The 25,311-nt window shown below is 37.5% G+C and overlaps 1 protein-coding gene across 1 annotated transcript in view; it reads left to right on the plus strand.

Annotated features, from left to right (window-relative positions):
* LOC107657842 (A disintegrin and metalloproteinase with thrombospondin motifs 16-like) overlaps positions 1-25,311 on the plus strand; it is a 76,418-nt gene that overhangs the window by 37,352 nt on the left and 13,755 nt on the right. The window contains exons 12-19 of the mRNA XM_016446115.1: positions 378-473; positions 3,748-3,896; positions 5,640-5,812; positions 7,186-7,316; positions 9,725-9,848; positions 11,709-11,953; positions 15,986-16,124; positions 17,921-18,047. Coding sequence (XP_016301601.1) covers positions 378-473; positions 3,748-3,896; positions 5,640-5,812; positions 7,186-7,316; positions 9,725-9,848; positions 11,709-11,953; positions 15,986-16,124; positions 17,921-18,047 — 1,184 coding nt within the window. The remainder of the gene's footprint in view (positions 1-377; positions 474-3,747; positions 3,897-5,639; positions 5,813-7,185; positions 7,317-9,724; positions 9,849-11,708; positions 11,954-15,985; positions 16,125-17,920; positions 18,048-25,311) is intronic.

Consider the following 25,311-nt stretch of genomic DNA (forward strand, 5'->3'; position numbering starts at 1 on the left):
GAAAAAAGTAACTCAATTAAATGCACAAAAAAAGTAATTTCTAATCTGTCCTATGACTGTTTTAATGCACACACAAAACAAAACAAAACAAGACCCTTGGTTGCAGAATGACCACAAACAGAGAGTTTGACATAAGCTAAAACAAACCAGACATGTCATTATTATATCCAGAGAGCATTATTGTGCAAAGCTGCTTTTGGACAGTCACACAGCACATGAAGAACATCTATCCCTTACACAGTGTGCTGTAATCCTTCATTTGTTCAGTGTAGCTATCGCTCAGACTTCTGTCACAGTTCTTGGCAGATCTCTGCTGGTTAGTCTTTTATCACAGTGACAGCTTCTTTAATGCATTCATCTCAATGTGTGTCACACAGGACATCTGTAAAGCCCTGTGGTGCCACCGGGTCGGAAGAAAATGTGAGACCAAGTTCATGCCAGCCGCCGAGGGCTCAGCCTGCGGTCCAGAGATGGTGAGGCACGCTCACAGGATGCATTCATGTCTTCAGAAGCATCTCACCTTTAACAGAAATCACATCACACTCAGCTCAAGCGCTCTGTTTCTTGTCACTGAAGGAGTTTAATCATTACCATCGTTTCAGATGGGTTTTTAACAGATGTTTAGTGTCACTGTCACTGTACTGAAGGCTAGAATAGATTCAGTTCGACGGAAACCGAAGTGTGCATTGAACGTGCGTGTGCACTAGAAAAAATCTTTCAAACGTATATTTTTATAAACTCTACTTGCTGATAATATAATATTAATTAAATAAAGGCCACTTAAGAGTATTTAAAGAGAGACACTTAAATGATTGTTTCACACTTAAGTGCACTTTGAAATAATGTCAAATTAAAAGTTTCATTTAAAGTGCATTTTAAATCAACGTTTTAATAATCTTTTGTTGTGCTTTAAAGAAGTTCACTTATTTTGATGTGCTGACTAAAGCACATGTAAAGCACTTATAATTATATATTTTTTTAAATGATAATTTTAACTGTAGTGTGTAATTTGATATTACATTTAAATTTAATATATTTTAAATGTACTAAATTGCAACTTCATCATTATAAATGTGTAATTACAAATGGATTTAAATGCGTGACATATAAGTTCCAATAGAAATGACATTGAAGTCTATTTTACTTTATGGTAAATGCCTGTCAGCAGATTCAGCAGTACTTTAACCATATTTCAAAGACAATAGAAGTCATTATGAAATTACATAAAAATATGTACTCAAGTCCTACTTAAGTGGGTCAAAAAAAACACTAAGTGCGTCAAAATTGCATTCATTATAACACTTAGATTTACATTTAGACTATAATACATATTAATTGCAATTACCATGCAACTGAGTCTCCGAAAATATTACATTCCGTTCGCACTTAAGTATATTATTTCCGTCATAAGCACTCTTTTTATAGTATGTTAAAATGTACTCCTTTTATACGAGAAAATGAGTGAAAATGAATATGAATGCAGTTCAGAAAACTGCTGGTGATGTTTCTAGACCTCATTTAGGGTCTGTCTGTCATCTCAGACCCCTCAATCTTTAACTCATCCAAACACTTGAATCAGATTTTAAGTGTATTTTTTGCTGTTTGAACAACTAAAGGAGGTGCCAGATACACTAAAAATGAATTTGCACTGCTGGTCTGAACCTCGTCAGACAGCGTTGTGTTAGATACAGTCCTGCCGTCCTATATTTATATATTTTAATCCGAGTGAGAGCCAGTGACGGTATGCAGCACTAATGATGACGGTCTCCTCTAGGAATCCTGCCCATCTGCGTTTAGGAAACATCAGCTCCGTCACATGAGCCAGAGACTCGGATTGAGTTACACACAGGGTTTGAAGAGCGCTGGACTGGGACTATCGCTCATTCAGTCTTTAACCTCTCGCAAAGTGCTGAATTAGATGGAATTGCTGCCTGATGGGAATTAAAATGAATCTGTGAAGCTGGGCCATTCAATTAGTAATTTTCGCACTCTTCCCAGACCTTTCCAAATGTCCTTCAGTTAAACAGAATTTGTGAAAAAATGTCCTTGCATTAAAATTGAAAGACTGAATCTGTTCAGCTCAGTGATGACGAAAAAGCATCATAATGCGTGACTCATGCACAATATTTTATGCAGGGCTGCACTTTTTGGGGGGAAAAATCAATTGCAATTTTTCTCATAAAAACTTCAATTTAAAAATGCACTAAAAAAAATCCAGATTTGCTGTGTTTGTTTGTAGGGCTGTACAATTTGGCAAGACATTTTGTGATCATATATCGATAAAAAATATTATTTAAAAATAATAATTGTAAAATTCCACTGTAAAATAAAAAGATTTTAAGAAACAACAATAATAATAATAATAATAATTATTATTATTATTATTATTATTATTATTATTATATTTTACATTCCAACTGTTAAATTACAGCAAACCGTTGAACTTTTATTTTGATGGAAAACCGCTGTTGATAAAAGCTTCTCATTTCAAGCATGTGGAGATAGTTGGTGCATGTTGCATTTCCAAAGGCCTCTAACACTAGCTTGCTCTTTTATTTTTCTATTATATCTGTTTTATTTTTATTTATTATATAATTAATAAAAACCTTTGCTGCGTGTACTGCGTTAAGCTAACTGAGACTTGTTATAGCACTTGCGTATCATTGCTCTTTTGTTGATTTTGATTGCTTCCATTGTCCTCATTTGTAAGTCGCTTTGGATAAAAGCATCTGCTAAATAGCTAAATGTAAATGCATGTTAAAGTGACTCAAACTCAGAGCAGATGCAGATGGAGTTCATGTGAAGCAGCATTTACTGTGAACCGAGACGATCCGAGATGCTGAAAACAGTGAGCTGCTCACGTGTAAATGATCAGTGCTGCGCTTCACTCTCAATAATGCAGCATATATGACTTTTTTGGTCATGCGGCATGTGAGACCAATGGGATCTAATAGTCAATTATCAGCTAATGACTGAATTTCTGTCTGTTCCTCATACAGAGTGTCATGTGACTCCAGCAGACATTAACTCTTTCCCCGCCAGCATTTTTTTTAAAAGTCACTCAAATTTGATGGCCTCCAGTATATTTTGCTGTATGAATAGTTGAATATACAATACACCAAAATAAAGATCAGAGCCTCTACTTTTAGGCTCGTTTCTCCGTCCTGTTCATGTGTGTTTTTTTGTTCTGGAAGTTTTGTACTCATTCAGAAGATGCGTAATAGAGCCCCCTGAGTGCATAACAGTGAAAACACGGAAAGCCGTAAAAACTCGTCTTTGGCAGGGAAGCGTTTTCTTCTAAAAGACGAGATAACTCGTCAATGGCGGGGAAAGAGTTAACAAGTCTTCACACACAGAAAACATTTGGTTCCACACCTTGACTTGCACTTCACTTTCTACCCCTAAACAACTATCCCCAGACTGTGTCATCAAAATTTTCCTACACTCTTTAATCACATTAATTCCAATCAGTCCTGAGTTAAATATAGTGAATGCATCATATGAACAATATTTATGATACTTTTATTGTGTTTGTTTTGTCATTTTGAGGATTTGCATTCATTATACTACTGTATGGAAAAGATCAGAAATTATGTTCTTTAAGAAATCACTTTTTGTGTTCATACACGTTTGGAAGTTGAGAGAATGCTGACAGAATCTTTATTTTTGGGTCTACTGTCCCTTTAAATGTAAAGAAGACCATTATCGCTCTCAGACTGATGTGTGTGTTCCTGTGTGTTTTTGCAGTGGTGTCGGCGGGGTCAGTGTGTAAAGCAGGGTGATGAAGGTCCTAAGCCGGTTCATGGTCAGTGGACATCCTGGTCTTTCTGGTCCAGCTGCTCGAGAAGCTGTGAGAGTGGAGTGACCTACAGAGAGAGACACTGCAGCAGCCCCAGGTACATGCAGTACAGGCAATACAAATCAAATGAGAGAGTCCTCTTTACTACAAATTCAAGTTGTTGACGTGAAAATCATGCTCAACAGGATTTTAAACAAAACATTGCAATCATTTCTCGAACTCGATACTTGAAATTAATTTGCTCCATATCCAAGAAAGGCTTAGATCCTATATTAATCCTTTCTTGGATACAGAGCAAATGCAAGTGTTGAGTTGTACTCATTTGGAAGAATTGATTTTACAATCATGTAACATTTGAAATGAAAAAGTGTGCAAGATCCTTCATTTTTCTTCAATTAATTATTTCATGTTGTTTTATCTTATTGCAGTGAATCACTACTATTCAAAAGTCTGGAGTCAGTAAGATTTTTAAAAACATTTAATTTACACTTTTATTCATCAGGAGCACATTAAATTGATCAAAAGTGACAGTAAAGATGTTTATAAAGTTACAAACATTTTCTGTTTCAAATAAATGCTGTTCTTTTGAACTTTCTATTCATCTGTGAATCTTGAAAATAAAATGTGTCAGTTTCCACAAAAATATTGGGCAGCACAACTGTTTTCAATATTGATAATAATCAGAAATGTTTCTTGAGCAGCAAATCAGCATATTAGAATGATTTCTGAAGATCATGTGACACTGAAGACTGGCGTAATGATGCTGAAAATGCAGCTGCGCATCACAGAAATAAATACAGTTTAACAGATATTCACATAGAAAACAGCTGTTTTAAACAGTAATAATATTTCACATTTTTACTGTTTTTACTGTATTTTTGATCGAATAAATGCAGAGTTGGTGAGCAAAAGAGACTTAAAAATCGTATTTTTCCAACCCCAGTCTTTTGAATGGTAGTGTACATTTTAGGCTGATTTAAATTTGTATTATTTATTTATTTATAACAAACAATTGAAGAGTTTTGATACAAACAAACAGTTAGTGAATATCTCGGACTTTGTTTGAACCGAGAATCTCTGTAATTCCCAATCTGCTAAAGCATTCCTCTTTATCTCAAGGCAAGCACAAAACTCTTCAGAAGTATGGTTTTGAATTCTCCTCTTTGCTCATGGAAATACATATTTTCAACCAATCTTCTGAGCCTTATGCCATGAAACTCTCTATAGAAGAAGGAAAGCTAACAGAAATGGAGACATTGGGATACATGTGTGATCCTGTGAAATACTGTAGTTCTACTTGATTTTTCATTTCCCACAAGCAGGAATATAATAAAAACTGCTGCATGGAAAATTGCTGGCAATGTGAGAGAGTTTGATTCATGCTCTGATAACCATTCATCTTGTTCATCATAAGATGCGTTATGCACTGCTGCACTTTATATACAAACACTTTACTCTGCAGAAATGTAATTTTAAGTGGCAAGAAAATTGATTCCTTGTCAGAATAGAATGACATCTTAATTTCTTTGGCAATGCATCTCATTACTACAACAAACATTACAGCCGCTTGGCAACCATGAGTGACTGAGTGAAGTTGCTGTTGCTGTAAATCAAGACGTGTCTCGTGATCAGTTTCTTTTCCCGTCTTTTCTTCTCTCTCAGGCCGATGTATGGCGGCAGGTTTTGCGAGGGCTCGTCTCGCTCTTATAAACTGTGTAACACCGCTGACTGTCCTCTACAGCCGCTTGGCAACCATGAGTGACTGAGTGAAGTTGCTGTTGCTGTAAATCAAGACGTGTCTCGTGATCAGTTTCTTTTCCCGTCTTTTCTTCTCTCTCAGGCCGATGTATGGCGGCAGGTTTTGCGAGGGCTCGTCTCGCTCTTATAAACTGTGTAACACCGCTGACTGTCCTCAAAACGCCATGGACTTCAGAGCTGCCCAGTGCGCCGAGTTCAACAGCAAACCCTTCCGCGGATGGCACTACAAGTGGAAACCCTACACACGCGTGGACGGTTGGTATAAACGTGTATTTCTATCGGCTGAGGGGATGCTTTGAAAGAAATGAGCCAGTGTATTTGACAAACATCTAGGTAAAAACATTCATTGTATTATGTTTATGAAGTTAGACTGACGTGAAGTATGTTCAGCCTTCACATAATATTCACCCCCTTGAATTTTTCACATTTGGTTTCTGTTATTCCTCCAAATTGTAACACATGGAAAATGTGTCTTCCTTCCACCACACAATAAATTCAACACATTTATGCACCAAAAGAACATTAATGTCTCTGAAATGAAAGACGTTTTTTAATGTCATTAGTTTATACGCGGTCCTTTAGAAATTATTACAGTCATGCATCTTCACGCAGGTATGACTGGAATCTCTATTCTTCAGCACAAAGTGTCTTGATGTCTTGTGAATTAGGTGGATAAAGTTGGATCAGGTTCTATCACAAATCTGATGTATTTCAAACTATTTCATAGTTTTTACCATGTGCTTTCGGTCATTGGAACTTCACACTTAATGCAGATCGTTGGATGACTGAGCAAGTTCTCATGCAGTGTCTTTCTGTATTTGGCTTCATCCATGTTGGCATTAATGGAAACAAGCCTTTTAGTTCCTCCTTAAAAACAATCCCGATGCATGATTCTGCCATTTCTTCCATTCTTGATGACTTGCCCAATTAGAAAATGCTGCTGGATCCATAGTCTTGTTGCTTCTGGAACCACATTTCATATCAACAATTCAGATTTCAGGATTTTGGGTTGAGATTACCATTGTGAATAACAAATACACTTTAGCATACTCATCAAAAAAAGCACTTATTATGGTTTAGAATGGGGATGGGGCTTCTTCAACAGTCTTGTCGACCAGTTTTTTCCCTCTGATTTTAAAGCGAGTTAATGAAGGGATTGAGCTGGGACAGAGTTTGTAGTGCTTCTAGGAAGATCCAGAGCTTTGTCAGTCTTTCTGTAACCATTTCCAGCTGTTTTCCTCCTTGCAGCTTGATCTCAAAGTTCCTCGGGCTTCATTAGTTGTGAGACTCACTGAGTCAGTGAAATTTGGTGTGCTTTCAGACAATTGAACACAGATGGATTTGAAAGCAACACAGTTCTACCTGGTCACCATATTTTGCTTGATTTCAGAGTTTACGTTCCTAGTGTAATTGAATAGTTTACAGAAGTTAGGCTGTTCAAACCAATCAATTAAGATAGATATCCTATGTAAATATGCTTTAATTTCGGAATGTCACAAGAGCAGAAATCCATGGGGGTGAATACTTTTGAATTTACTGTCCACAGGTTATAGGACGTGTGTTTTTAGGGAACTATGCCTGATATTCCTTGTGTGTGTGTGTGTGTGTGTGTGTGTGTGTTGTTCCAGATCAGGACATATGTAAGCTCTACTGCTTCGCTGAAGGTTATGACTTCTTCTTCGCCCTCTCCAGTAAAGTCAAGGATGGGACACTCTGCACACAGGACAGCTCCGATGTCTGCATTGATGGCATTTGTGAGGTAATGTACAATATTCACAATATTTTAATTCTGACACAATGCAAATATACTGCATAACCTGAGGTCTTAAGTCACTGTCTCTGTAGATATTATACATGTTGTAGCGAATCAGCTCATAAGGGAAATATGAATAATTAATCATAACTAGTTATAATTAATTATAAATATTTAGATCCGCTGTAGATATGTACTTGACCTCTCAGGGTCAACTGTCTGTCAATTGTAAGAACGTTAATTTCCTGGTTAAGGGAAATAACTTTCTTACTGTACAATTCTACAAAGAGCTTGTAGTTGGGGAAAGTTACTTTTAAAAGTAATGCATTACAATATTCTGTTGCTCCCTAATAATGTAACTAATTGCATTGTTTAATTACATTTTGTGGAAAGCAACCTAATGCATTATGTAACCTTTGTTTTACGCTTTCTCCTCTGGCCTGGGCTTGCTGGTTTGTTTTTAACATAAAACAGTTCTATTTTTGGCTAATGTAAAAGCCCTTTCACACCAAAAGTGAAATGAATAAGCCTTAGGCTGAGAAAAATGGCAATTCAAAAAGTTCAAACAAACCTTTCAGCTGTGCTGCCATTCTGGATTGCATGAAGAAAAGGACACAAGAAAAGAAAGTTCAACACTTTCATCTCAATCACAAAAAAAGAAACACAAATGTTATGTTTATCTAAAGTCATTTTTACAACATTAAAGACTCTGATTAATAAAATGGGATTAAATGCATAAAGAATGTTTGTGTTAACATTTAATTTTTTCAAAATTTTTTACTGCTTTTATTAATTTTGAGGAATACTGAATCTGTTTTTTGTGCAGGTGAGATGAGTAAATGCATGTTGACACTTAGTCTAGATAGAACTACAGAGACATCATCTTTACACAGCGCACACGACTGCACTTACTCCCGATGTCTCGCAACACGGAGACGAGAGAGCTGTCAGTCAATACATGGGAAACAAAGCAACTGGCGTTACTTATTTGAAAAAGTAACTCAGATATTTTCACGTAAATTAAAAAGTTATGTGTTACTTTACTTGTTACTTGAAAATAGTAATCTGATTCCGTAACTCTCCAACACTGGTAGATACAGTACTGTCTGGCCTTAGTCTAGTTACTTGAAAGTAACTGAGTAATGTGGTGTAAGTAACTTTCAGCTGAAAATGTGTTGAATGCAAAATATTCTTTACTTATGCGTGTTGTATTCTCTGTCCAGTGGTTTGTTGAGTTGTGTAATGCATAGCTACATATTATAAAAGCATAATGCTGTTGGTTGTTTTGTTTTTCTCTGGTAATGGACTACTGACACAGTGTGTGTTATCATCAAAACCAGAGATTTTCAAGAGGATTCATCTGTAGTGAATTCTCCCAATGATTGCTTTTATGTTTTCTTCTGATGTGGAAATCCCTCTTGAGAGGCAAAGCGATCAAATGCATTTCATCTCAGTTTGGTTCAGAAAAAAACATCTTTCTAAAGACTTTCCTTCAGAGCACACATCAGTTTCATATTGCATGTTTGGATGTTTGTGGCGAAAGAGCCAACTACTATTTAGTTCAATTAAATTTGACTTCAGCTGCTGCGCTTCTCTGACAACATTTCAAATCTGCTGTTAAATTAAAAGAGAAATTATGTTAGCATGAAATAGTGACAAATTGCAGTGGACCAGAACAATTATAGTTCCGCAGATTTAGTTTAAATAAGCAGTAATGATGAATCATCGGAATCATTTGTCATTTCATGTTTTAGATTATACTCGAGCCGATGACATAAGTAGTTTGCACTGAAAACATTAGACAAAGAACATTTTTACACACTGAACATGGACATGCTTTTCAGCTGAGAGCATTTGATCTCTGTGTATTTGGACATGCATGTTGAAATTAATACCTTCTTGTGTTTCTTTCTCTAAGATTATCTTTGAAGTTTGGAGCATCTTGTAGCTCTTTATTAATACAACATATTTACACGTGAGCTTGTGTAGCAGTGGTGTGTGGTGGTCTTCTGAAATAAGGAGTCTAAATCCACTGTCTGGTTTTGGGCTTTTAGTCCTTGGTAAACTCTGAATGTTTAATGATGGTGGGCAGTCACAAAAAACAGCTCAGATCATTATTTTAAGTTTGATTTGATTTGGACATGACAGAAAATGCTGATATCTGAGCGGGTGAGTTGCTTTCTTTATAATTAACCCATTCATTTCCACCATTTTGACTCATTAATGCCAATTTGCGGACACGGGCATTAATACACAGACAACATCATCGGCCAATCACAGCTCCATGGAGGCACTTCCTCATCTCTCGTGACTTTTTGTCTGATTTTACTGAACTATTGTAACTGGAATGATGATTACGAGTGCTTTATTGCTGCTTCTGTGCTTGCTGAGAGCTCCTGATTTGTGTTTTCCAGAGAGTGGGCTGTGATAAGGTGCTGGGATCCAATGCCGTGCCGGATCTGTGTGGCGTCTGCAAGGGCGACAACTCCACCTGCAAGATCTACAAAGGGCAAAACACCAAACAACATTACCTGAGCCGTACGTGTCTGTCTTTGCTCTATGAACACCATTCTAATTAGAGCTGGGAAAAATAACATGTTAATTTCTGCAATTACATTTGCTATTTTATTCACTTTTTCTCTTCCTAAAATAGCTGTGCTAATCCCCACATCGTTTAGCACAGTTAAATGCCACATTTATTATAATGGGTTTATGTGAATATTGGTTTAAATTCACTTAAATTAAAAGTTATTATATTAATTTTAATGTCCTGCAATTGTTAAAAAAATGACACATAAAACCATTTTATATATTTGTACTGGTTTGAATTATACTGTAATGCTGAATGGCTATAATATCATGGCAATATATATTTTTCCATTACTTCATTCATCATCAAATTAATTTAATCAATTTCAGCTTAATTTTGTAAGTTATTCGAGATTTGACTAAATTTGTGTGAGGATGAAACCATAGAGGATAGGCGAGTGGGAGAGAGTGAGCGTAGGTTACGCCGAAAGGTGACGTGCGGAGGAGTGTGTGTTGTGTCCGGAGTCAGTATGAGGTTAGAAGTGATGAGGAAGGGGTCTGAGGTGTGCAACGGTGTAAACAAAGTGTTTTCAGTTGAGCAGTAGCGTGTGTAGATAAGGTCCAATTGGTTACCTGATTTGTGAGTAGCTGTAGTAGACACATGCTACATGCTACATAGAGTGTTGAAGTCAGCAGCCTGTGGTTTATCTAGGTGGATGTTGAAGTCAACGAGTAGTACCCAGTTACCCAGTTGACCTGGGGGACGATAAATAACGACAAAATGGATTGTAACAGGGTGGGTAATAGTAATTGCATGTGATTCAAATGAACTGTTGAGAGATGGTAGACTATCTAATTTCCATTATTTTTAAATAAGTAGACCTGTCCCTCCGCCCCTCCCAATCAGGTGAGGGGTGTGGGAAAAAGTGAAATTAGTGGAGAGGGCTGCAGGAGTGGCAGTGTCCTCAGGTTTGATCCAAGTCTCAGTTAGGGCCATGAAGTCGAGACTTGAATGAGTAGCAATAGAAGAAATCAATTCTGCTTTGTTTACAGCAGACTGGCAGTTCCAGAGACCAATTGGAATAGAGAGTAAAGTAGTAGAGGACATAGGGACAGTACGCAGATTATTAGGATTGTGCTGCCTCCAACGTACAGTGCGTGATTTACGAGTGTTAGTAGTAATAGTAGAGATTTGAAAGCACATGTTGAGTACAATTGACTAGAACAAGTAGATGAGAACAAGTTAAACAAAAAGTATAGAAAGGGGAAAAAAAGCAATACTCAAGTGGCTTGTCGGTGTTCTTGCTCGGTGGAGTCGCGCAAGGTAGAGTCGATGGTCGCTACACTCGTCGGTCTTCACACAAGGGCTGCCTCGACCACCGCCGCGGTGTACTAAGCAAATATATACTCCTCTGATTCCTCGTAATTGAGTTCAGCTGGCCACGCCTTACTACTCATTAAGCCGAAACTGCAAAGCCACGCAATACGCACGAGAACAAACGCGACTTGAGCACGCGTTTACCACGGTAAACACAGTAATCAAAACAATGTGTCCTAGCAACGACAACCGCGCTAAAATCTAATGATAAAAGGTACAAAACACTTACAAACTGCTGTCCTCTTCTGCAGCTCAACTGCTTCTTCTAACAAGTACTTGCAAACAAGGTTAATTGATATATAAACTTTATATATCACCGATATATAAACTTTATAAGTCACTCCTAAGGAACTTACCTGTGAAATAACAGTTTATGTAATCCAGAAAATAGCAATAAATAAAACATTATATATAAACAATATTTACATTTAAAAAATATAGTTATTTTCAAAAATATAATTTTTATGATTTCTGCCCTGTCTCTTGTGTAGAGTACTACCGTGTGGTCACCATACCGGCTGGAGCGCGCAGCATCCGTGTGATGGAGCTCAACTCCTCCAGCTCTTATCTGGCCCTGAGGAATCTGCAGAGGAAGTATTACCTGAATGGACGCTGGACAGTGGACTGGCCTGGACGACACTCCATCGCTGGGGCTGTGTTTGACTACAAGAGACCCTACAATCGTCCTGAGAGCCTCACCTCCAGTGGACCCACCAATGAGACACTGGTGGTTGAGGTAGTAGCTTCCTGTAACTTTTTTGATCTTCCATAATTGCATAACCAGCCAGTTACAATAAAAAATAACACTAATTTTTAAAATAGCACTTGTTTTTCTATTTATACACTTTTACTGTGCTCTGTAATAAGGCATATGGGCTCTGCTTTATTGGCTCTGTCTAATGAGAGTGCTGGCTGGTGTGTCATATTACTGCTTGCCAGAGTCTGCTGTATTGTGTAAAGCATGCATCTCATCTCACAATTATGCACTTAAGTCTTGATGTAATCAAGATGAATGCTGCTGGGCACAAAATAAGTGCTAGTAAGTGGTTAGTGAATAACTAGTAGATGACATTTATTAAAAGAAAACCTTATTAAAGAAATAGTTCACCCAAAAATGAAAATTTGCTGGAAATGCACTCACCCTCAAGCCATCCAAGATTAGGATGAGTTTGTTTTTTCATCAGATTTGTAGAAATGTAGCATTGCATCAGTGTCTCAGCAATGGATACTCTGCAGTGAATGGTTGCCGTCAGAATGAGAGTCCAAACAGCTGATAAAAACATCACAATAATCCACAGCACTCCAGTCCATCAGTTAACATCTGGAGAAGACAAAAGCTGAAACAAATCCAGCATTTTGTTTTAAAGGGGTCATGACATGAGAAATCAAATTTGCCTTGGCAGGGGTCTTTGTACCATTAAAACATCCTGGAAGTTTCATAGCTTAAAATGTTCTCCTCAATATAAACAAAGCATTCATTTTTATTCAAGCTCCAAAAACGGCTCGTTTTGGATCCAATGGGACAATGTGTCGTCACCAGGGCACAGTTGTTTGCATAAACACTAGGGATGTGCATCTCATGACTGAGGCCGATACGATACGAATCTCGATGCATAGCCAACGATACGATACATTAAAGATACACATGAAGCAGCTACCGATGCGATACGATTCACCCCTGTTACGATGCAGTGTGATCCGATTCTGATTCGATTCGATTCAACACAATGCGATTCGATGCGATACAATGCAATGGAAAAAATGTGATCACTTTTAATGCCTCAAGGCCTGTTTCATAAAACAAGTTTACCAAATAAGCCAGGCTTATTTCAGTTAGTCTGACTCATTGTCAAATGATTTGGTTCCATAAAGCAAATTTAACATAGATCAACTTCAGTCACTGTGGCAACTTATGCTGGGAAACTAACCTGGGCTGCTAACTATCACACTAAACTGAGTTCCTCTAACACTGACCAATAGGAACGCTATTATTTGACTTTTTTTACAGTTTCTAGCCAAGCAGAAAGGCTCTCTTTGGTTTTATGACAGCTGTACGTTTGCAGAACAGATAGCAGAACATTAGAACATTACAATCTAAAATTGCTCTTTAAAGCATTCAAATAACTCAATTAAAAGTTAAAATCACTGAATTAAAAAGAAAATAAATAATAAAGAAAATGACTATATTGTAACTGCTATAAGAAGCACACATTAACTAATTTGAGCTTAGTAATTAGCTACTGAACTAGCTTACATTTGATTTACCCATTGCAATAGTCTCTTTACAGTTACTGCTATCATAAAGATACACTTATATGAAGGTTTAAAATTCTACAAAAGGCACATTTAATGTCCAACAACAAATATTTTAGCAAAATGTATATTTTACTCAGAACTATTGCGCTATTATTCTATTGCGCTCCGTCTGTTTAGCGCGCAGCAGCGCTCATTCTCTCGCCCACTCCTGACAGCACAATGGATATGTTTGCATGACTTTCTAACATTTACAGATGAAAAATATACAGATTTACTGATAAAAATTAAACCTGTGACATATCAGTTTTGCACTGAGGAAAACACAATGTCTCAAATACATTAAACAGCATGAATATATTCGCTGTTTGCCATGGTGGATCGATTTGATCCATGATCGACATAAAGGGCTGCTTAAGATTAAGCATGCACAAATTAGTGAGATTGTGTGAACTTAATTTGTCGTTTATGGAACCGCTTTAGCCCCAATTGATTTGTTAGGTTATTTCAAGTCAGGTTTTGGACTTTAATCCCAGTTTTTTCTCGGGTCTCCGTGGTGTTGTGATTCGTCATATTCACGCAGCAGTGGTGATGAGAGAACACGCTTCACAAATTAGATTTTTGGTCACTTTCTAAATAATAAAAGTATAGCGCATCCACTAGTAATTATATATAAATAAATTGTTTTTTACCGATGCAAATATGTTAGAAACGATGCATCGCGATACAAATGCCGACTTACGAATACACACTTTTTAAACTGATGCATCGCATCGTTAACTTTTTATGCCGATGCACCGAGCGAATCGGGGAATCTTGCCATCCCTAATAAACATGCTTCCAGAGCAAGACATCAATGAATAGTCGTCTTCTTAGCATAGGCCCCACCCACTGGTGTTCACTCGCTTAACGGCTGACACATACCCTGCGTTCCATTCGGAAGGACTCATCCCTATGCCCTAATCCCTTCAAAGGGTTTACCCTTCAGAGAGCTTTGAAGGGTGTAGGGGACCAAACAACTGTTTCTTGAAGTGCCCTTCTGCGTCATGCACATATGGAGACGCCGTCATCATGCAAAGAATCAGCGCAAAGAATCATGGGGGGCTGAAGTGTCCATCAGTTGTATCCTTCAAAATCCTTCATTCGGAAGGGCTCTTTGAAGTGGCCAGTTTTGAGCACTTCAATTTGGAATGACCCTTCAATATGGGGGCCATGATTGTTTTCACTCCGAAGTGCCCTTCAGAGGGCGATATATCCCGTTTGGAACGCACCATTGATAACGCTGAAAGCAAGTGTCGCATTGCATCAAAAACAAATACAAATTACAATCACTGCCGCTATCTTGTCTGCACTGGATACAGTAAACAGATGTGTGTTCACTTTCTGACACAGTCCTCGCTCGAGTCTGTCAATAGGACAAATGGAGTGAAAGAACATTCGCATTGACGCATTTGGTTTAAACAGCTCGTTCGCGTCTTTGTATAGATAGCTATCAGAAGGATCCCAGCGTAAGGAACAAGTGGATAGTTTATTTTTAATGGCACCCTGGATCGTGTCAGAGGATTGATCGGAGCATTTTGTTTTGTAAACGAGGCACAGTGTCATGGAGAGTCACAAAGACACATTTGTTGAAAGATGAAGCGATACTAGATCTGACTGCAGCTGCATCACAAACCATAAGTACATAATTTCAAAATGCTTTGTCTGACTTAAATAGTCCTCCTGAAGGGAAATGGGTGGAGTCTGTAATCGGTTCCTAGGCAGAGGGTATCTGGGAAATGGAGTCCAGAATGAATATCAGAGGTATGGGATGGAGTGCCCTCTAGATGGGTACTCCAGCTAGAGATTGTGACACTATGCAAAGGGGTTAGCCAATCATAACAGTGGCCAATTACTGACAAGGGAAAAAAGTCCATGTCATGACCTCTTTAACTTCAAACCCTTGCTTCCGGCTAAAATACCAAAAGTCCATAATCCATAATAACGGTTCCTCCAGTGTAAAAGTGGTCTGGTCTGAAACAGGAGAGAAATCTGCACAGATCAAGCACCGTTTACAAGCCAAAAAAGTTTTAAGAATATTAGAAACCACTACATGACATTGTTAAAGTTTCTAAATTCAAACTTGAAAATGTTATAAAAACTTAATGATAGGAAACTAACATAAACTACCAACATAAAACAGTTCACTTCTAAGGTTTTTTTTTATTTACTTCAATTTTTAAAAGATCTTTCCTTTGTTGATATTTATATGTTACTGACTCTTATATCAAGCAGCTGTAAACTATTTGTATTACTCTACAAAATGGAATTACGGTTAAAACGACCTTCTTGACTGTGTTAAATGCAGAATGTTCTGATAGCATGAGACTTTGTTCGGGGACGCAGCATGTGGGCAGCGCTCTGTCGTAACACAGAGTCAGTGTACTCGTTGTCCTCAAGAATTAAAGAAGAATGGTTTTGTGTTTTCCTGTGTGGTTGATGGTTCATTAGGTCTTGTGTGTTTGTCCTTGCACAGGTTCTCATGCAGGGCTGGAATCCGGGCATTCAGTGGGAATTCACACTGACCAAAGACCATACAGAGCGACGCAACCAGCCCAAACACAACTACACGTGGGCCATCCTTCGCTCGCAGTGCTCAACCAGCTGCGCAGGAGGTACTGATCAGTCTGAACACAACCTGCTGCGAGTAGAGGAACATGGCAAATGTAGGCCAGACATTACTGCTACAGATCTTCTGGCGGTCTGTGATTCTGGTCCAGCTCAAGCTCTTGCGCTGATTAAATTTATGGATATTCATAATAAAATGCATATATGTAGAAAATAAACCTGAATCAAAATTGTAGTTTTAGTGACATATTTACATTTATGCATTTGGCAGATACTTTTATCCAAAGCAACTTGCATTGCATTCAACGTATTGCATTTCAACAGTGCATGCATTCCATTGAAATCAAACCCATGTGCATCGCTAGTATTTTAAATTGTTATTCACTGAAAATCTAGACATCCATCCTCGCTCATTCATGAGAGTTTATGAGAGAAGCAGATTTGTCAACAAATCCTTCTTGTGAATCAGACCTTTTCAATGATGAATCATTTGATCCAGTTCACAAAATCAGTCTGAATGATTTATTAGTTTTTCTCGATTGCTAACACGCAATTCATGAAACACTTCACCACTTTCTCACAACTATAAACACAATCTCAAAACTACACACCAACTTGTGCAAACTTCAAACTTCCAGGTCAAAGTCAAACATTTTAGTCAAAAACACATTCTCTTTTGTCAGACTCAAACTTTGGCCTCAGATGGCACACAAACCTGTCAAATACACACACTACTTTCCTGCATAGAGAACACTAGTGAGATCAATTCAAAACACTGTTACAAAAACCTCATTTTGGGAAACAGGATTCCTTTTGCTAGTCAATGTATGTTACAGTATACAACATAAATAGCGCGGTGCAGATACAGTAAAATTCAGCAATAAACGTAAAGAAAAGTTTACTTTCATTACACTAATGCAAAGTGATCTTACAGCAGATGAAAAGCACTAGAAGAGAAAAGTTAAAAAACCAAACAACAGAATCTACAGTAAACACACACTGGAATATAGTGTCAGTTACTGTAAAAAATAAAATAAAATTAATAAATTCAGCATCCTCTGACAAGTTGCATTACAATATTGGTAATATCCTTAAGTGCATACTATAGCAGTTTCTTAGTCTGACTAAATACTTTCTGTGCATTCTTGTTCATATCATCCTGAGATTCTGACTGGTGTGTCATCAGTTTTACTACTTAATGTTCACACATGGATAAATGTGTGCTATTTGTGTGGTAGTTATATTTTGGGTTTGCAGCTTCTAAATGAGAGCATGGTTAACCTGCAAAATGATGTCGTTCTTGTGTAGAGTTTTGCAGAAAACACTGAGCAAATTGGAGCATGTGTGAAAACAGGTGAAATGTGTTCAAAGTTTTGAGAAACGTGTCTTTGTTTCGAGAACTGTATGAATGGTTTGGAAAACTGTGCCAAATGAAACAGTTATAGTGTGTTAGCAATGGAGAAAAACTGTAATTCTTTTAAAGTGTCTTATTTCCATTAGTGCATTAATTTCTTTTTTACAAGGGATTTTGTAAAACCTGTTGCATTTTTTCATTAATTGCATATCAGTGCACATGCATCCAAAATCAGTCTAAATGATCTGAGTGGAACTCAACAGCATTGTTGTGTGTTTCTCAAGCATAACTGCTGGTCTGTGCAGGTGTAACTCTATAGCTGAGCCTCAGGTGAGTCCGTAAGGTCTGTTCCCATCTGGAAAACTGCTTCTTCAGCTCAAATACCTTGAAGTTTCTTCACGATGAAGTAGTGTTCATGATGATTTCCAGCTTATGTCAGTTCATCAGGGGATTTGAGTTTTGTATATGTTGTTTGTGTTTGCTCCTCAGGTCAGATGGTCAGTAAATCAGTCTGCTATAAGGATCTGAGGCTGCAGGTGAATACGTCTTACTGTAACTCGCGATCTCGGCCGTCCACCGGTGTGACGTCCTGTAACACACAGCCCTGTCCCGCAAGGTAACGCCGTCACTGACCTCCTCTCATCTGCTCACACACTGAGAGAGACGTGTCTAGAGAAAGAAACCAGTGTTAATGTAGTATCATGTATAAACTGTTGTAGTATTTATTAATGTTTTGGCTTTTATCTGTATATATTTCAGTTTTAATTTTAATTTGATTTTAAGTTTTAGTAATTTATGTGCTTGTATCACTTTTCTTCGTTTTTTAATATATACTATATATATATTTATATTTATATTTCATTCATTTTCATTTCAGTTTTAGTTATTTTAGTACTTCAAATCAGGGATATTATGGTTAACTAAAACTAAAACAATTTACAAAGTTTTTGTTACTTGACATAGCTGAAATGAAGGAAAGGAAAGGAAAGGAAAGGAAAGGAAAGGAAAGGAATATTAACATTGACATTAATCTAGTTACCTAGGCAACCTTTCTTATTTTCATTTAGTTTAACTTGATTTCAATCATGACAACTCTTTAATTAATATGAATTTTAAAATTTTAAAAATGTAATATTTACAAATTTAAAAATTTAATATTAAACACCACAAACCAACCATTTAAATTACATAAGTTTATCATGCTTTTATATGCTATTATAAAGTTTTTTTATTCTCATGCTAGTTACCACATGGTTATGATTGGTTGCAGGTATTTGAAACAAGGCACAGATGTTGTCTGATCTCGTGTCACTGCAGCAGATCTCAGTGTGTGTGTGTGTGTGTGTGTGTGTGTTCTGAAAGCGCGCTGCAGGAATCTGAAGTGAATGCTAGCCAGCCATATACAGTAAATGCAAGGCAGTAAGCTCATTGGCTGCATATGCTGCATGAACCAATCAGATTGAGCCAAGTCATTTAACTCTCTGAATATCATCAGTTACATTAACAACCCGTCTCCTGCGCCATCTAGAGTTTCATGACTGAACTATATATTTAAAATAAGCAACATTTTTAACTTAAAATAATATAAAAAATAAAACAAATAAAATGGCAAAACTCACACCTGTTACTAAAATCTAAAATTAAAATAATACTAAACATATTACAATAAAAACAAATGCAAAATATAAATAAAAACTAGTATCTCGGTGATACTAAAATAACACTGCTTCAACTTAGTTCTTCTAGTGTCAGTCTGAATACAGTAGCTGACCAGTTCAAATCAGTCATGTGTTATTACTCTTCTAATAGTCACACAGTGTCCATCAGTGGGCATCATCATTATACAGTTTATTAACTTTTAGAACGTTTAGAATCCACATACTGTGCATGCATGTGCTATTTTACTCAACAAATGCCTTTAACTACGGTGGCCAAGAGAGCTCAACCAGCTGCAAATGAAAAAACACCTGCAAATTAAGAAAACATCTTCGTCGATTTGACAACATGAGCTGCAAATGCTCACAACACAAACAAATAAATAAACGCACTGCAAAACAGAAGCGCGCTGCAAATACTCACAACACAAACAAAGAAACGCGCTGCAAATAGGCACAGACCACCTCAATATGTTTAAGGGAACCACAAAGTGACGAACATGGCTGGGACATGTTTATCAATGTTTGCTCTGAAAGGTGAGATTTTTGTTTATTTTAACATCCTGATCATACGATTCCTTTGCTTCATTGTTTTATTATCAAGAGTGTATTTTGACACGAAACACAGATGTTGTCTGATCTCATGTCACTGCAACAGATCTGTGTGTGTGTGTGTGTGTGTGTGTGTGGTTTTAAACCTCACTGCTCATATTTTCTCGTGTCCATCATCAGATGTTTTAGAAGCGTCTCCATGGCAGCGTCATGCAGAGCACGTTTTTGTCTCGATTATCAAGCCTAGTGCAGCTAGACTCCAGGGCAGAGTAATTACCAACAATGTCCAGTGGCTTGGAAAGCTAGACACAGAATGACGCTCACATCAGCTCTGCCAGAATCTCAGTTCACAGAGCAGGTTTGGTGCATCCCTGAGGTCCAGCGCAGAGCCGTCTTCACAGCTGACAGAGAGACTCCTCGTTTCTCTGAGAGCTGCTCTTAAAGCATTAAAGTGTCTGAAGCTCCTGTAAACCTGCCTGATGCTCCGCTGATTGTTTCTCAAGTGTAGCGGTGTTTTCTTTGGCAGTGAGATCCAGCTCTTTCTCCCCCATTTCCTACTCTTGCTCAGTTTCTCCGTTTCTCACATATCTTGAGTGTAAGAGGCAGATCACGCACTATAATCCTGCTAAGCGTCTGCATCTGTGCCGTCATTAACACACTAAACACACAGCTGCTCATATTGATGGGAAAACACTGCACTGCTGCTGCTGCTTCTCCCGTTTGCCATATCCACTTAAAGACCTGAGCATCTCTTAACAATAGTAATAATAATCATAATAATATATTTTGTTAGGTGCGAGGACCCTATTGGAATTGTTCAGTTTCTTCTTCTTCTTCTCCAAAATCAATTGCATTTTTGAGGGCCTAAACATGCTCGAAAACTCATGAAACTTTGCACACACACCAGAAGTGGTGAACATTTACGTCTGATATGGGTTTCAGAAGTGGGAGTGGCAAAATGCCTCAATAGCGCCACCTATAAAATTCAACAAAGTGCCACTCGAGCTATGTTTCACATACATGTACGAAGTTCGGTAGGCACATGTAACACACCAATACTTACAAAAAAGTCCCACGGTACAAAATCCAAAACCCAACAGGAAGTCTGTTAGTTTGAATTTTCTCGGCAAGTTTTGTGTCGTTTTTGCCATTTTCAGGCGTTGTATTTAAACGAACTCCTTCTAGAGATTTAAACAGATCAACACCAAATTTGGTCAGTGTAATCTAAAGCCCTTTGTGATGTTAAATTGCGAAGATCTTGAGTTTTCCTTGGAGGCCGTGTCCGTGGTGGCCTTACAAACTTTGATGTTTCGCCATGAAATAGGAAGTTGTTATAATTCAGGCATACAATGTCCGATCTGCCCCAAACTTCACATGTTCAATAAGAGTCCTGGCCTGAACACATCTGAAGGCAAATATTCAGTTCATATTCAGTTCATATGAATTCAGTTCATATTCAATCATAGCGCCACCTGCTGGCAACAGGAAATTACTTGTTTTACACTAACTTAAACATGCAATGTCCAATCTGCACTGGACTTCACATGTTCGGTAAGAGTCCTGGCCTGAAGACATCTAAAGGACAATGTTCAGTTATAATCATAGCGCCACCTGTTGGCAACAGGATACGTCATGCTTTACACTAACTCAAACATACCATGTTCAATCTGCACCAAGCTTCATATGTTTGATAAAAGTGCTGGCTTAAAGGCATCAACATGCCAATATTCAGCTATAGTCATAGCGCCACCAGCTGGCAGGTGGACGTTTGGCACATATAAATGACTTTGACATATTCCTCCTATATTTACCACTTTACATGCATATTTCTGACCATTCGCTGTTTTCCTAAAGCCACTGGGTGCAAGGGCCCTTTCAACGCTGCTTGCAGCTTTAATATTTTTGTTGCATTTGTATTTAAAATCAGGCATACAAAAAATATCAATTATGTATGTTCACTGCCATTCAAAAGTTTGGGGACAATAAGATTTTTTGTTTTTTAAAGAAATTAATACTTTTATTCAACAATGATGCGTTAAATTGATCAAAAGTGACAGTAAAGACATTTATAATGTTACTAAATATTTCCATTTCAAATAAATACAGTTCTTTTGAACTTTCTATTCATCAAAGTATCCTGAAAAAATAAATGTATCACAGTTTCCACAAAAGTATTGTGCAGCACAACTGTTTTCAACATTGTTGAAACAACAATGTTTCTTGAGCAGCAAATCAGAATATTAGAATGATTTCTGAAGATCATGTGACACTGAAGACTGGAGTAATGATGCTGAAAATTCAGCTTTGATCACAGAAATAAATTACATTTTAACATATATTCACATAGAAAATGGCTATTTTAAATTGTAATAATATTTCACATTTTTTACTGTGTTTTTGATCAAATAAATGCAGCCTTGATGTTTTTTTCAAAACATTAAAGAATCATAACAACTCTAAACCTTTGAATGGTAGTGTATGTTTTTAGATTAATTGTTTTATAAAATGTATATACCATTTTAATCCAATTAATTAATTAATTAAAATAATAAATGTCATAATTTTGGCTGAGAAAGCTTTTGATGTGAAGATAATTCATAGCATTATTATGGAAGACGAAAGCATTAAATAGACAGATTTTCAATCAAGAAACTAACATGAAAAGTTGAGATGCCTTTAAAAGAGCTTGTCTGATTTCCACTTGTAACAGATTCCAGATTTTGGACTAATAAAGCATTTTAAACCTCAGACCGAGAACCTGCATCCCATGAGCCTTCGAGCCTCTCCAGCGAGCCTCTACATATGAGTTTAGTGATTGAAACAAACAGGTCATCTCCCCAGTGCCTGTGAGAACATGCTTCATCCATCATGTTTGCATGCATTCAAAGCTGATTTGATGGCTGACGAAGAAGGGCATTGCCCAGTAAACATGTTGAGATGAATTGGCCCACTGATGGGCGTCTGGCAGCTCGGTCTGGGCGAGGTGGGGTGAAAGGTCACAACTGGCACGTCTTGGGTGTACCCTACATTACTCACATGTTGGCACCACCGTTCATCCATTCCTGGGACAGTGACAAAGGTGACCTCACAACCCTGACCCCAGACCAGCACCAAATCTGCACAATTGTAGACCAGCACGCGGCAGATCCGAGCAACAGAGACCATGATTCTGAGAGGCCGTTTTGTAGGTTTGTTGTTGTTGCTTCTATGGTTTTTCATGATGGTTGACAACCAGATGCACGCTTTTGTGATTTCAGATGTCCAAACTGTTATTATTTATTCCGCATGATTGTGCAACAACCTGTTCTGACAGAATAATCTGAGCTGAGACAATGCAAACGAGAAATATCCGTCTCTGTCTCGACATGCACAGTAATATGGCTAATGCGCTAATTTGTGGTGGAGGATACTGAATATGCAGTGAGCTCATGGCTCTTCAGGAGACGCTGGAGAAACGCTCTCGTGATGAAGGTTCATGCTTAAGCTGCTGCTGAAAAACAAGGGCTTTGGAGGGATGAGAGCATGTCCTGCAGGATTACTGAGAGGGTTTGGGGTCTGCTGGGACTGAGGAGAACCAGATGAGATCGGCTTTAAGGCGAGGGAAGTGTGACACGGTAAAGCTCAGAGAGTAATGCATAATGCAGAGTAATGTAATTTTCTACCAGTGGTCAGTAAACGGTGTTTCAGAAAATGTTTTCAAACATTTAGAAAATGTCTATAATCTGTAAACTAAATATCATATATTTTTTTCAATTCATTTTTATGACGTTTGCAATTTTTCAACCTTGTTATGAACATTTTGAATGTGAAGAAAACTAGGGCTCCACTCTAAAAACAAATGTTTGGGCTATAAATAAGAAGAAAAAAACAAATAAAGCAACCATTTGCATTGATCATTTTGAGTAATAACATTATGTTCAACCAACAAACTACTATGTTCGACAAATTAAACAACACATAATTTCAACATTTATTCTGCCCTTCCAGTCCTGTGCAAAGCATGCTGGGAACACAAAATCCACTAGACAATTTCATTAAGTTACTACACCTTATTAAATAAAAAAAAATGTGTTTAAATCAATACATTTTTAACCATGCACTTAAGTTGTGGTAACATGTTAATTGTATAGTTTAATGTTTTATGATTTGTTTCTGTTTATCATTGATATGATTTACGCTGTTAATTTTTAGTTTGCACCTGGCTTTCAATTATGTTGTAGCGATGAATGGTTATAATTACTCATTTTATACCCAGAAATTAAAAATGTCAGTGTAATAGAGGCATCGGTAGTGATATCAGTGATACTGGCCATCATAAGAAGCCATGACACACATATGTATAATACCAATTATTAAAAATACTAGAAATACTTCATATTGTTTATAAATACATTTGGAGATTTAGAGTGAGCATATATTCCAGATGGCAAATATAAATTTTAGGTGTGATAAATAACAATTAATTGTCATTTTAATGATCAACAGCCCTAAGATATTATTTAAAACCTTGTGTGATTTGCCATTTTCATGGCAATAGACAAAATTATTTAAAATTGTAAAATAAAGTCATGTAAATGGTTCACTGGGTTGCAAGTAACTGTATCCTAAATGTAATTGTTAAGAGCAGTTGAGAAGGTCAAGACCTCTTAGTTGAGATCATTTTAACACAGAAATGTGTTGTGTTTAGATTAGCATCTTGTCTTTAGGTCAATTAGATGATAGCTTACACAACATATTTAATAGCTCACAACAAAATTGCAGATCCAAATGCACTGGTCTCCGACAGCTGGAGAACGGATCTGTGTTGCCCGTGTTTTCTGTAACGCACTAGTGGTGACGGACGCGCCGCTTGACTGTCAGCGAAAGTATCGTGCAACATATCAGCAAGTGTTGATGGCTTTAGAAGCAGACATACAGACTCTGGTCCCATCCCAAAAACACGCCTGTCATGACCGTTACATCAGCCTCTCATGAAATCATTGACAAAGAAGGATGACAGTTGGCAAACACCCTACACTCTTAAAAATAAAGGTGCTTCACGATGCCGTAGAAGAACCTTTTTTGTCTAAATGGTTCCATAAAGAACCTATAACATCTGAAGAACCTTTCTCTTTCACAAAAGGTTCTTTGAGGCGAAAGAAGGTTCTTCAGATTATAAAAAGGTAAGAAAGAGATGGTTCTTTAAAGAACCTTTGACTGAATGGTTCTTTGTGGAACCAAAAATGGTTCTTCTGTTGCATCGCTGTGGACTACCAGTAAAATTTATAAAAAATTTGGGACCAAAAATTATTCAGACACTTTGACCTGACCATGTTTTGCTTAAAGGGGTCATATAATGCTACATGCACTTTTACAAGTAGTTTGAACTGAAATGTGTGTTGGCAGTGTGTGTACACAACCACCCTAAGATGATAAAAATCCACCCAATGTTTTTTTTTTTATCTGCTCAAATCTTTGCCCCTTTCTCAAATCGAGCCGATCTCAGATGCCTGTCTGTGTGACATCACAATGTCAGGCCCCTCCCACGATAGTTTGATTGACAGTAGCGTTTCAGCACAGACTGGACTGGCGTCTTACCTTAGCTCCGCCCTGAGTGACTGTCATCAGTCCGCCATTGTTTCACCGCCGGAGCAGATGTAGACAAGAATGACTCCTAAGCGATTGAGGTGTTCT

Source organism: Sinocyclocheilus anshuiensis, unplaced genomic scaffold (genome assembly GCF_001515605.1).
Source record: "Sinocyclocheilus anshuiensis isolate Anshui unplaced genomic scaffold, SAMN03320099.WGS_v1.1 scaffold303, whole genome shotgun sequence".
Lineage (NCBI taxonomy): Eukaryota > Metazoa > Chordata > Actinopteri > Cypriniformes > Cyprinidae > Sinocyclocheilus > Sinocyclocheilus anshuiensis.